This window comes from Brugia malayi (genome assembly GCF_000002995.4).
Source record: "Brugia malayi strain FR3 genome assembly, contig: Bm_v4_ChrX_scaffold_001, whole genome shotgun sequence".
NCBI classification, from domain to species: domain Eukaryota; kingdom Metazoa; phylum Nematoda; class Chromadorea; order Rhabditida; family Onchocercidae; genus Brugia; species Brugia malayi.
Window position 1 is genome coordinate 15,441,882 of NW_025062479.1, and position 15,118 is coordinate 15,456,999.

Below are 15,118 nucleotides of genomic sequence, written 5' to 3' on the forward strand. Positions count from 1 at the left end.
CACAGCAGTTAAATAATCATTTAATACGACAAATGGTTTACGCGGTATTCATTATAATTAACATTGACGTAATATTGGTGATAGTTATATCGATATATATATATATATATATATATATATATATATATATTTGATAGAATAAATAATGAAAAGTGTGGAATAATTATGATAATGGGAATAAAAAATGAATGATTGTTTGCAGTATATTAAATAAATAAAATTGCGAAAAAAAAAAAAAAAAAAACGAAATAAATTTTAGGTAGTAATTTGCAACAAAATTTTTTGAAAAATTATAAAGTACGAAAACATCTGTAATTTCATATGGTATTGATATGGTATAGAATTTTTTTTTTTTAAAACGATGAAATTATCAGAAATAATAATTAATGGAAGCTATTTTAATTTTGTGAAATTTATGATTTTAATGTTATTACTAATTATTGTGAAGAAATTTGAATTATCTTTTCTTTTTTATCTGCAATTTTTAGGACCATATTCGTGTGAAATTATAGCAGCTACAACTTTTGATTTCTTTAAAAAAAAGGATAAAAAAAGATAAGGGAAAGACTGGAAGAAAATTCGCGATATCCCGGATGCATCAAATGTTGAAAGCTGAAAGTACCGTGAAGGATATTGATGACATTGAAAAAAGTTCATTTTTATCTTTCTAATTGATAATTTAACTTTTTCGCAGAAATCTTTCCAATAGCTCGGTTAAATAGTCCTTATCATAATAAGTAGTTATCAGTGGTTAATTATGCTTAATCTATTAACTACATAACTAATTTTGCATAGTTCAATATTAATCTTATCACCATGATACTGGACGAAAAATGATAAATTATGCTGATTCGGCAGTTATATTATCATACACAATACTATAAATCTTATCATTACACTTGATAATGGATGGTAAATTATTATGCTAAACTAGTTGAATGTATTTTTAGTTTTATCACTTTTATTTTTCGTGATTGTCTACCTCTAACTTTTAGTTCAAAAAATTATTTTATCAATTGAAATTACTACTGTAGTTATGCCGATTAATAAATTAGCAATTACTGGGTGCCTTTCATGTTTTTTCTGCCTTCACAATGAAAGGCCAAGGTTGAATTGAATAATTTAATTTGCAAAGTTTGATTACAAAGCGTAACTGTCGCATAATTATTCATTCATTTAATTAATATGTAGATAGCATAATTCGTTAATTATTAAATACATTTTATCTTTTAAAAAAAATATAAATATAACCATGGATAAATTTGATCACTTAATCAGTTTTATAATTTGGTTTTAAGAAAACAAGGAAAAATTAAAACTGTTGTGACGAAATTATAATTATTGATGAAATTATTTCAAATTATCGATGAACATTTGTAAAAAAATAACATCAGAATATTATAAGTTGAGAAAGAAAAACTATCAAACATTTCAGCAATTCTTTTTTAATAAACGTCTTATTACTAAAACTATTGATAGAATTATTTAAAGTCTGAATCTTTTTCACCGATAATTAGAAATGAATTGATTGAACTCTGTCCAAATACTTTCTCTTTATTTTAGTACAATAACAATAACAGTTGTAAAATCATGTATTAATAATAATTAATAAATAAATGACGAAAACAGGAGGGAAAATATTACGGAATAATTTACGATTATAAAAATTAAGTTTATAAAATAGTAAACTAGCAATTAACTAATGGTATCGAAAATAGTACTGGTAGAAGAATAAATGAAAGTAATATTAATAAATGATAATGATAATTGATCATATATATAATTTAGTTGAAAGAAAACGAAATTGTGAGTTATTATTATTGAGGTATAATTAAGAATTATGAAAATAAGTGATGAAAAAAAAAGATGAAACAAATGGTAACTATTATTAACCATAATAATAATAATGGCTATTATCAATGTTATCAACAATAACAGTAATCATAAGAATAATGATAACAGCAAATAAGTTAAAAGAAATAAATAATGATTATTAATCATTATTTCTAGATAGCAATAATGATTTATTATGTACAGTGTGTGGTGATCAAGCAACAGGTCGACATTATGGAACGATTGCATGTAATGGTTGTAAAGGTATATTATATTATTAATTAAAAAATTTAATCAATTTGAAATTTAGGAAGGAAAGCTACTTCCGTAATTTTTATTCTCTAACATTTTGTATTTTTTTACTATCACTTATCATTAATTGAACATTTAATAATGTATTGGCAGAAAGAACATGCTCCATCTTTTTTTTTTTCATTTTCTTTTTTTCTACTAATAAAAATAAAATTGTGACCTTTTCGTGTACAAAACTTCATCAGTTAAACTCAGTAAAAATTATCCATCTCCATCAATTTTTGAGAATAGCAAATTTGAGCATTCACTAGTTTGAACTACCTAGTTTTCAAAATGATCTATTTTGCAAATATTTCCAAATATTACAAATATTATTTGCTTTTTAATTCTAATTTCATGATAATAATAAAAATTAATTGATAGGAATAGAAATAATATTCATATTAATTAAGTGAAACGTAAAACTTGTAATTTAGCTCAATTAAACAACTTTTTTTTGAAAGCATTTTTGTTGTTATTGCAGGTTTCTTCAGACGCACTATTCGACGTGGTTATAGATATACGTGTCGTTTCAGTAGTAATTGCAATATTGATAAACGTAAGTTTCCATTTACGTAAGGAACTTTTTCGTGCATAATTTTATTTCCTTTTAAAAATTTGATATAAAATATTTTTTTAAATATTTTTATATAATATGAAATGCTCTTTTCATTTCTTTATTTATTCATTCATCAGCTTATATATACAAGGAAATTAAATTAATTATTTTTTTTCCTTTTGAACAATATGTTGTATTATTGTTTCCATTGTTAACTTCACTAAATTAAATTTTCAGAAAAAAATTACAATAATTTTTTGTTTTTTTGCATGTTATAAGAGGTATATTTACTGGTAAATAATAAATTTGAAAAAAGTATGATAATTATATACCTATAATCAACTATTATAAACCAATACTTCTTTAATTTGTTTATCTAAAAAAAAAAAAAACAACGAAATTTTAAGACAAAAAAAAAATTAACCAGAGGAAAAATGATAAGTTTATTAACACATTTAAAAAAGAAATAAGAAAGAATTACAAAAATTGTAATGTATATGGTTAAATATATGGTTTCTTTTTTCTTCTTTTTTTTTTTTATTTTTCAAATTTATCATTTTTTTCGAGAACAGTTGCGCATCACAACTGTGTCGCATATGTTTTTTTTTTTTTTCTTTTCCATTAATTTTATTTATGGAGTCATTTCATTAAACGTGATTTGTGAATTACCCCCCCCCCCCCCAAAAAAAAAAAAAAAAAAAAAAAAAAAAAAAAAAAACAGAGTTTTACCTTTTCGAAATACACTTTCTTCGTAATTATTTCAAAATTAAATTTTTCTTCTGCATTTTTGAAATTACTTTCTCTTTCTATTTTAAGAGTGTAAAAATTAAAAAATTATTCTGTTAATTTAAAAAAGATTGACTGAATTATTTTTTTTTGGAAGAAAGATCAATTTTCTAGATAATCGAGCAGTTTGTCGTTCATGTCGTTATATGCGTTGCATAAATGCTGGAATGAAAATAGATGGTAAGCTAATCAAAGTAATTTCATAAATTATGCAAGTAGGTTTTTGATTATCACTTATCATTGATAATAAACTGAATAATGTTGTAAGCATAAATTATAACTCGAAGGTTGCTAATTTTTTTAACTTTGATGTTTAGTTATTCTAATTTAGATTAATAAGTAAGAATTATTTAATAGTTTGATATTGATAGTAAATGAATTATTCCTAGTGAAAAAAAAAGCAATAGGTGAACTAATTATACTTTTTTGATATTTAATTATTTGTGATTAATTATGAAGATTATACTAATTGAGAATTAAAAAAAGAAAAACGAATGGTGATAAAAAATAAAAGAAATATTTAATTTTCAATTAAAGAGGCAAACTAAAATTATAGACATGGAAAAAGAAAAAAATATGTATGTCAAGTACTTTTTAATTAGCGCAAATTTTTTCTTTTGTAATTAAGAAAAAGTCATAAAATTTTTTGTAATTCCAGTGAGTATTTCAATATAAATCTTGTCTATTATTCTAATATTTATAATATTTAATAATGCTTATATAATTCTAGTGAGTATTTCAATATAAATATCATTTAAATATCTCAGTGTTGTTTCAGTGCGATTATTTAATATTTTAAATTCATTCGTTGATAAATATTGTTTCAATAAATAAATATTAATATTTATTATTAGTAATTTCAGGCACTATTACTATTATTTACTCATTCCAATTGATAATCCAAATAACCTCCTAACCAGGAACTATTCATATTCAAAAAGCCCATCAGTTGTTAACTATTAGTTGTTGAAATAACACTTACTAATTTAATTAGAATGACATCTGAATCGAAATTAATTAAAGAAATTAGCAATAATCAAATTATTTGATAAATGTTTCTAAATTTAAGCATATGAGTGATTTTAAATTTGATTCATGTGAAATTAGCACTTTAAAATTATGCTGTATTAAATCGTTATTAGTACTTTGCTGTGTCTATTTTTGATATTAAGTCACTCAATAAAGTTTAGACTTCAGGCTTCAAACTTTATAATAATCTATTAATTAAAATTATGCTGTATTAAATCTTTTGAATTAATTGCATCACTTTTTTTTTCAGCAGTACAAAATGAGCGTGATGTGATCGGTAGGCGCAATCGTACTCCATCAACTTCATCACCTACGACAAGTGTTACCGCTGCTGCAGCACAAAGTACTACCAGCAATGGATTATCAAATATAAAGTTAGAACAAGCCAAAACAACCAATCGTAAACATTCTTCTCCCAGTGGGTATGAAAATTCTTGTTCTACTTTCAATAAAATTTAAATAATAATTTCAACTTTGTTAAATGAATAACTTTAGCATCATATTTAAGCAATTATTTGATAAATGATTAATCATCATAAGTTAGCATAAGCGAGCAATTTACAAATTATATGTCAGCATTTTTACGACATTAATAATTAGTTTCAACCTATCACTTGTCGAATGATTACTTGATAAATGATTATTCATCATAAGTTACCATTAATTTCAACTTATCATTTATCGAGTAATTACTTGATAAATAATTATTTATTATAAATTAGCATAATATTTAGACATTTTATGGTTTCTTCAACAACTTCGTCTTCATCTTCATCATCGGCTTCAACGTTATCGTCATGGGATACACCACGATCATTGCTGGAAAGTCTTCTTCTATCTGAAAAAAAAATGCAAAGTTTGAGAGAAACGATTATGAAACAAACCGAAGTTCCATTATGGACAAAAAATCAGTTGGTAAGCAAAGAAAAAAGGAACAAAAGTTCAAAAATAAAGAGTTTATTTAAAATTATTTTTAAATATCTAATTATAAGAATTTTTTGACGATCAAAAATATTTTCAAAAATTTAAATAAAAAATTGTTAATTATAATACACAATATTTTTAATCACTTTAGTATTTTGCATTAACTTTATAACGATCATAATTTTTTTTTTGATTAATATAATTTCTGAGATGATTAGCATTATTATTTTTTTAACTAAAATATTTTCATTTTTCATTTTCGATAATTTATAATGCAAATTTACAGTATGGAAAGAATGATGCTGGCCGTACAGCAACTATTAGGGATATTTATACGAGTATTCATAGTCAATTATTACTTGTAATTGAATGGGCCAAAACATTATCGCCATTTGCAGCACTTTCAACCGATGATCAGGTACCGGTTTTCATTTCTTTTTTGTACGACAACGGAATGATATGTTGTATTATCTGTGAATAATGGGATAATAGTAAGTAGTATTAATTTGAAAAAATAACATAATTCAGAGCTTTTTGATGATTATCAATTAAATAAATCTGAGAAAAACCAATAATTTATATTATAAATTTTAATCATAATGTGATAAGCATATTATGAGAAATGATTTATGTTAAAATGAATTTGATGAAAATTCTAAAAAGAATTCGATTAAAATAAGTAAAATAATTTATCTTCAATCAATACTTTATTTTCTATCCAAATGCTGTTGGAAAATGTAATAAAGTTGTAAGAATAGAAAAAAAAAAGAATAATAATGATAATGATTATATCAGCATCTAATAATTATTATTTATAAGACATTTGTGATAACTATTACCTTTCAATAATTTTTAATCAATGAAAAGAAATATACATTATTAATTTTTATAAGTAAATATATATTATTTCACTTAAATTTTGTTAAGTTTCTAATTATCTGAATTTTTAGACAGCATTACTAAAAAATTATGCTTCACAGCATATTATTCTCGGTGTTTCATATCGATCCAAAGATAATTCCGATTTCCTGAAGTTACTAAATGATTCCTGTATACCACGTTGTGGTAATCATGATAGTACTGAATATCTCGAGTACGAATTTTCTCTTCCACTTTTTTTCTTCCTTTTTTTCTTTTTTTTTTTTGTCATCATTATAAGCGATATTAGCTGAGAGATACTTCAGTGATGTGATAATTTAATTAGTTATTAGGTTAATTACTTAATTAGCAACTTAATTGGATAGTGTTCATGCATGTTTTAATTGGTGTCAGTTGACAAAAAAGAATAACAGTTAACTTTATCAAATTATTTTAGTATGAGATTTGAAGGAATTGACGACATTCATTTCAATTTGATTACCATTACTCATTACCTATCCATATCAGATGATAAGAAATGGTAATTGAATGTATATTATTTTGAATAATGCGAGAAAATGTTAGAAAAACAGTTAAGAATGGAAATAGAAGGGGGAAAGGAAAAGTGATTAATATTAACAAAATAATTAAATATTTATAAATAAATTTGCAATTAAATTATGATACTGTTAAAATTTTTAATAATATTTGTAATAATAATAATTTTTAGAAATATTTATTTTCGAGATTGTGAACGTATTATGGATCAACTTGTTGCACCAATGAAATTTCTTAAAATTGATGATGTTGAATTTGTTGCTTTAAAAGCTTGCGTCCTGTTTAATCCTGGTTAGTTGTAATAATTTAAATTTCTTTTTTCCCTGAATTTTACAATTTAAAGAAAAAAAAATTTTTTTTTAATTATTGTAATAATCCTACTATTATACTACTGTAATGACTTTTTTTGTTTTTGGAAATTTTATCATTCTTATTTATTATCACCAATATTTGATAATGTTATAAGAGATATTGTAAGAATTTTTCGTTAAAAACAAAATTACTAGAAGTACTTAAGTGATAGCTAAACTTGAAGTTAGAATTAGACAGGTGAATAAGTTTTAAATGAAATATTTAGCTAAAATTTAAATTTATGCATTTACAGTAGCAAAAGGTTTATCAAGTGGAAGTGTTATGGATGTTTTAGCAACACGTCGACGTATATTTGGCGCATTGGAACATTATGTTAGCACGAAGATTCCAACTGATGTAAACAGAATTGGTGATCTTACATTCTTCATATTATCACCTTTACAGGTTATGAATTAATTCGTCACATCTTTACTAACGAATTAATTAATTCATTATATTTGTTAATGAAATACTATCTGATATTCTAAAAATTCCATTCTACTAATAAGATTTATTCTTCAAATTTTATTATTTTTTTTAGAACAATTAATTAATTCAAAGATGAAGTATAGGTTTAGAAACTTCATATATTGTCTAGCTAATAAAATATATTTCCATTTTAATTATTCCGGTAATAATTGCTAATAAAATATATTTCCATTTTAATTATTCCGGTAATTAAGCGAATAATTGTGATAGATTTTAAATATGATTAAATTAACAAAAAAATCACTCAATCATTCAAAAGTAATCAAATTATCACAAATTCTCTGGAATAGTATAATAAATTCAAGTATTACGAAAAACCGTTTCAATTTAACAGTTCTTTTTTTTGTTGTTTCTTAAAATGTTTTGTAATATTTCTTATTAATTCTTTTCCCGTATTATCTACATTACTGAAAATTTAAAAATTCCAAATCTCAGAGTTTCACCTTTTTTTTTTTTTAAAATTATTTCTCATAAGCTATGTGATTTCTACCACTTTCAGGCATTAGCAAATGCTGTCTGTGAGGATGTCCTTGTATTCAAATTATCAGGTGTCGCAAATATTGATCAATTAATGGAGGAATTAATTTTAACTGAAACAAAAGAACGAAAAATTTCTGGTCGTTTAAATTCTGGTAACTTTTCACAATCCATTTTTAAAAATTAAAGATAAAATATTTCATAAATTTTTATCCAAATTTGTTTTTTGTTTTTTGAAATACATTTTATACTTTTTATATGAAAACCTATTTTGCATTTTTTATATTTTTTCCCGTTGCCTTTAGTCAGCAGATAAATCAAACTAATCGGCTTAAATAAGAATTTAAGTAGTTAGATGAATAATTAAAATGGTTCAATGACTTAGTTAAGTAGTATTGTTAAAAAAAAGTAGTGAAAAAAAATCGATATTACATTTTATATTTGCCCAATTTTTTTCTAATTAATATTTCATCATCATTTTGTTGTCCAAAGTACTATTTTTTTTTTCAAAAAAAAAAAAAAAAAAAAAGAAAAATGTTCTGAAAAGATTGTTTCGTCCTTTTTTTCTTATTTATTTCCAGAATATTTATCAATGAAAAATTTATATTCGGAAAGATTAAAAGCATCTAATTCAAGTAATTCAACTTCATGTGACGATGCAGAAAGGTTTCTTTTCTTCTTTTAAGTTTAAATGAATGCTAACATTGACTCATCATTTCTATTTTCCGGTTTCTATTACTGGTTGTCTTGATAATTCAAGTGGATTTACATGTTAAATTACGTGGGACGAAATAATTCAACTTATAGCAAATGATAATTTCAAGTACTTGTCGAATTAATTTGGAAATACTTCATTTTTGTTGATTTTTTATAGCTACAATTCAAAAAAAAAAAAAAAAAAGAACAAAAGAATTTCAATTATTATTTGTAATATCAGTTCTAAAAAAAAGTCCAAATTATGAAAATGTAAATTTTATTGTAGTCCTCTCCCAAATCAATTAAATAATACTTCGACCACATCATCACCTGCTGATGGCATGATTAATGATTTCGATGAATCATCATATCGTCGCTATTCACCAACAATTAATACACTATCCTCTTTTATTATTGATCCATTTAAAAGGTAATGATTACCTATGAAATATATTTTGTTTTCGATAATAGCTTAGCTTACATTATTTTATAATATCTTATGAGAATGAATGAGAAATCTTAGTTTAGAAACTTAAGTTTCAATAATTTTGAATTAATTATCCAAAAATTAAATGTTAGTTATAATACAATTTATCAATGCTAAAAATTTTTTTCATATTTTTCTAATTTTTATAAAAAATCTCTGTCCTAAAGAAAGGAAAAAAAGCTCTAATTCATTATCATTTTGTCATCAAAATTTGAAACGAACAACATATTTTAAATATAATTTAATTAATCTAAATAAAAAATATTTTAGTAATCCATCATCACCAATGCAACATCAATCAACAAATGTTCCCGATATCAATTCTTCAGCATATTTATCAACTTGGACGACACAATCATCACATTGTACGACATATCTTGAAAATGACGATTATTTTATAGCTTCATCAATGAATTTATAAATTATCTCTTCATTCTATTCAAACCATTAATTATTATTAATTTTAAATCATTCGATTTTTTGCAAATTAGGTCAGATATGAGTAAAAAATACAATTTCTTTCCAAAGATTACAAATAGAGATAAGATGAAAATTTAAAATGAAAAAAAGGAAAATTTTATAAGCTATAATGAGAAGTAGCTAAATCTTTTCGATTCATTTTTCTTTTTTTATCTTTTTCTCATTTTCTTCAATCATTTTAATTCTTTTTTTTGCATAAAATTGTTCTTCACTGTTTTTGTTTTTTGTTTCCGATAAAATACCAATTTTATCACAATTTTTTTGGTTTTTTGATGTTGTTATCACTTGATGTTTGCTCCAATTTTTTTTTTCTTTTAAGAATATATTTATGAAAATATTGCTAATGATTTTGAAGTATTACTAGGAAATTTTATTTAAAAAAAATGACAGTCTAATTCTTTCATTTTGCTAATTCCTTCTTTTAAGCTGGTCATTTTTTTTTATGTACTGCAACATTTCATGATAGAGATTAAATGACGTATTTACGTTTGAAAGGTTTCATAACTAGTAATATGATCAAAAAAAAAAACCTGAAATAATTAACTTATTATCATATTTTGCATCCATGGATTTTTATTAATTCTTTCATAATTTTGTTGTTTTGAAAAAGAATATCTAAATAAAACTCAAAAAAAAGGAAAAAAAAAGGCATATTGGGGTACAATATTAATTTGTAATTCTGATACTTTAGCGGATGAAGAAATGGGAGAGAAAGATAATTTTTTTTATCTTTCGTTTTATCAACCAATTTGTTAAATTAAATTAGTTTGAATAATTTTGTTCAAAATTTCTTATCTTTATATATTCTTTTCAAATATCGAAATTTCATTTTTACTAATTCAATAATTTTGAGAGGAAGAATTTTGAATTTATTAATTATAATCACAATATGACTAATATATGTAATATGAATGTGTATGATTTTTTCCTATTTTAAAAAAAAATTTAAACAAGAAAATTTAAGTTCAAAAATTTTTTTTGCAAGAAATTGGTTTATGATCACTCTCCTACAACTCCCATTCTTCTCAATATTATCTGATGTATATTTGTATTTGCTCAATTTATAGACAATATAATTTTCGAGACAAAATTTTCCCTTTCTTCTTTATCGTAATACTATCTACTACTAATCACATATATAGTACCGTATTACTTGACATTCAATTATTGTATTCTGATATATTTATTAACCTTCAGTGATTATGTATGATATGATGTGACATATGTGAAATGAATTTGTTTAGTAATTGATTTCTTGAAAATGAATTATGAATAAATTATGAAATTTGAGAATTTAATTATTAAACATCAATCCTTAATCGTTGGTAGTAGTAGGGTAGTTGTAGTAGTGATAGTAGTATTAATACTGTTAGTGGTAGCAATATTATAATTATTATGAAAATTACTAATTTGTCATTTCATTCTTTTTGCATATAAGTCAAAAATTTAATTGTTTCCTCAAGCATTTATTTATTTCATTTTTAAGAAGGAATAAAAAAGATGTTTTTTTTAAAAAAAAAAAAATAATAATGTTGTCTTTTCTTTCGTACTTAAATGTCATTAAAGAATTGATAGAACTTACATTTTAATCCAAAATTTAGTCTAAAATTTATTTATGATAATTACCCGGCTATAATATTTATGTAATATTCACTGGAATTAATTATGATTTTTAGAATAGAGTGTAATTATATAATTTATGTATATCTTTAGTATACGAGACTGAAAATGAACTTTTAGGTACGAAATAGTTATAAGTAATTGACGGTAAAAAATTTGAGGACGTTTGACATTTTAGGTGGAGACACTACGGTAGCAAGATGATAAACATATTTTTGATGCAAAAACTTTAAATTAACAAAGCATATGACGAATCACATTTTGTTGCTAATCTTGAATAGCTTTATGAAATAGGATAGCATATCAGAATTAGAAACGGCAATACCGTATCAGAAAAAAATGATAAATTTAAATGGAAAAAAGTTATATATATATATATATATATATATCTTTAATTAAAAAAAAGATTTATTGCCTAATTCTTACAAATGATTTCTGATTTCTATTAGTAAAATGACAAGAGTATAATCAATTTATCACTTCTAATTTAATATATAAAATAGATCATTGCCAAACTATTAATTGTTCTTTTCAAATGAATAAATAGATTCAAGATAATAATTAGATATTCCATTCTATATTTGCTCCTGTAGAGATAGATATTTCCTAGATTGATCTAAATGAAAAGATCTAAGATGTTTTATTAGTAGGATGAGGTTCTTTTGTGCTCTATTTGAGTAAAAATTTCTGATTATGAATACAGAATTTGATTTTGATTTTTTGAGTGCAAATTTCCTTCTTTTTGTATCGCCTAATTTCTGATATTTCAAATTAAAATGATTGTTGGAAAGGCAATTATCGCTAGATAATTCCACTTCAAATGTTTTAAATTAAAGAACAATAATTTTATGTTAAATAAGTACAGAAATTGGACTGTTTAGACTAAATACACATCAAAGAGAAGAAAAAAAAGTAGTGTTTAAAAAGATAATGTCATCCTTTGAAAATTGTTACAATCATATGAAATAAATATATATACCAATATGAAGCATCTAAAATGATACTAGCATTATTGGTTTGGAATCATTAATAAATACATTGGCTTAAATTTTTCATATCAGATTGACCAATAAAAAGTTAATAAGTAATATTTGGAACATATCACATTTTTTTAATGCTTTAATTAATTTTTCAATTTCTTAGTCAAAGAGCCATGTTTCAAATCCAAGTTAAAATTTATTAATTAAATATTTAGAAATTTTTACTCATTCATTGTATAATATACAATTATTTACTTTGTTTTCTTTTCTCTGAAGAAATTTTTCTTACAATATATTTGTTACTTGCAATAATTATAATTGCGATGAATTATTTACATATTTTTAAGATTATAAATTTAAAAAAAAGTAAAATAAAAAGTTTTATAGCTCACTATTTCATAAAGTTAATTATTGATTATATATAATACTTTTATCATTTACATCGTACACTGTTGAAAGTTTAAAATTATAAAGAAAAAAGTTAAATAAATTAAATTAGAAACAAATGAAAATGTTTCTTTCCATGATATTAGCTAATTCCAGCAAGCAACGAAGACGTAAAATTCTTTTTTATGCCAAAATTTCACGTGTTCGTACTGTCTACCAATTAATTAGCGCAGTGTTTACTAGTTTATTCGTAATTAGAAAATAAAGATAAGGAAATTTTCTTTTTATTAATAAAATAATCCCATACGATTCTTGTTTATTTTTGATAAATTCGAAAATATCCATTTTATTTCTTCATCTTATGTTAAAATAATGGACATAATTATTTTCAGTAATGAAATCATACTTCAGCATTGGTTATAAAGACATATTTTTTTCAAAATTTCAGCAATTGACAATGTCCAATTAATCAAAGGTAGAAAGTTTAATTACTTTCATTTAATAATTTACTTCAAACCAAACAGCTAAAATTCTTTAGTAATTTATAAATAGACAAAATCTAAAAAATTTAATATTTAATAAACTGGGAAATATTTATTTCATCAGCATCATATATATGCTAAAATGACGTTATCACAAACAAAAAATCACAATAATGATAATATTATTAATATGGCCAATTATAATAGTTAATAATAATAATAATAAACAAAGACAATAATAAATAACAATAAACAATAATAGTAACTTACTTTGCCTTCATGATAAAATGAAAGCAACAGTGGGAGATTACTTTCTTGTCGTAGAGGAAAAGACAAAAGTAATGATAAGAGATTATTATTTTGTTGTAGAGGAAAAGATAAAAACAATGGTGAGAGATTAATTTTTTTGTCTTAAAGAAGAAAATAGTTATTTCTCTTGTCGTAAAGAAAAAGAAGAAAGTAACGATGAATAATTTACTCTTTTAATACTATGCTTTGTTGTTTATTTTTTCTTTTTTCTTTTTCGTCCTTTTTTGTTTTGTTTGGTTTTTATGAGAAATAGAAAGGAAATCGCTTAAGTTGCTATGTCTCAAAAAAAAGTGGAACGAAGCGCTTTCTGCCATTGTTAAACAATTTCTAAATGAGTGTCGAAAAATCATTTTTCAATTTTTCTCCATCCATTTATTTAACTTTCAGTCATTTTTTTTAAATATATATATTGCAGTTTACTTAATGATTGCTTATTTATTTTTTTTTGCAGTTTGCAGTCCAATTGCTCGTTTTTTAGAAAGCTAAAATTCAGTGATTTCTTTTTTTAAAGAGGTTTTGAAGATGGCAAAAAGCGCTTCTTCCACATACTTTCGATAATCGTTCATTATTGTTTCGTTTTTTTTTTTTTTTTTTTAGTAGTTGAAACTTTTTCACAAATTTTCTTCGTATGCTTAGAAATACTATTTTCATTTCATTCAATTATAATTTGAAATATATGCCAGTATTGCTTTCAGTGGGTTCAAATTATATTTTAAGTTTTAAATTATTGATTGTTCTGAGTCTCTGTATATTATCCTCTGAGAATATTCTTCTGCTTAATCTCAGTGATGCAGAATGATGATTGTAATTGAAAATTTTCCTCATTTTTTTTCTTTTCTTTATTATTTATTTTTTTTATTTATACTCGAACTTATTTTGTTATTTACGCTCTAACTTAGATTATATTCTAAACTTCTATTGAATTATATCTTAGGTCTAGAAATTTCACTTAAATTAATTTTGCACTTTAATTTTTAATAAATATGTTCTTCTCATTAATATCATTGCAATTGCATATTCAGTATTAATTGTTTAATATATAAAATTTTATTTATTGAATTTGCATAATGAAATTCAAAGAGAAAAAGAAAACAATACTGTAAAGTTCTGCTTATTTAAAGCAAACAATTCATTAATTCCATGCTCTGCCTTCTACCGTAACAACTGCATGACATTGAGTAGAATTTAAATTTAACAGATCCATGGACTTTGTTTCATTTTGAAATTGTTAATTAGATAATTTCATCACACTTTACCAATTTTTGCTCCTTCATTTAATTTTTGCCAGTAAAATTTACAATTAAATTTTTTTTTTTATTCTTTTATTTCTTACTATGTATTTTGAATGAAAAAAAAGTTTTGTAGTTTAGAAGAGAATGAAGTCTATATTTGAAGTAAATACTGAGAAAAAAAAAACAAATCATTAAACATATTTATCGGATATGCTTAAATTTAATTAATATTTCACACTTCAATTTGAAAAGTTATTCAAAAATTTTGGCTCTTCTTTTCAGGATCTTTA

General features: G+C 23.1%; 1 protein-coding gene across 1 annotated transcript; it reads left to right on the plus strand.

Annotated features, from left to right (window-relative positions):
* Positions 1-593: 593 nt before the first annotated feature.
* On the plus strand, positions 594-9,759 carry Bma-nhr-35 (Nuclear hormone receptor family member nhr-35, putative; the record flags this gene model as incomplete). Its single annotated transcript, XM_043074975.1, has 14 exons — positions 594-651; positions 2,011-2,097; positions 2,609-2,683; positions 3,584-3,649; positions 4,749-4,920; positions 5,233-5,413; positions 5,709-5,840; positions 6,373-6,515; positions 7,011-7,129; positions 7,443-7,594; positions 8,178-8,310; positions 8,737-8,821; positions 9,138-9,281; positions 9,609-9,759. 14 exons carry the CDS (start codon positions 594-596, stop codon positions 9,757-9,759), a joined length of 1,698 nt encoding a protein of 565 aa, XP_042930909.1.
* Between the last annotated feature and the right edge of the window lie 5,359 nt (positions 9,760-15,118).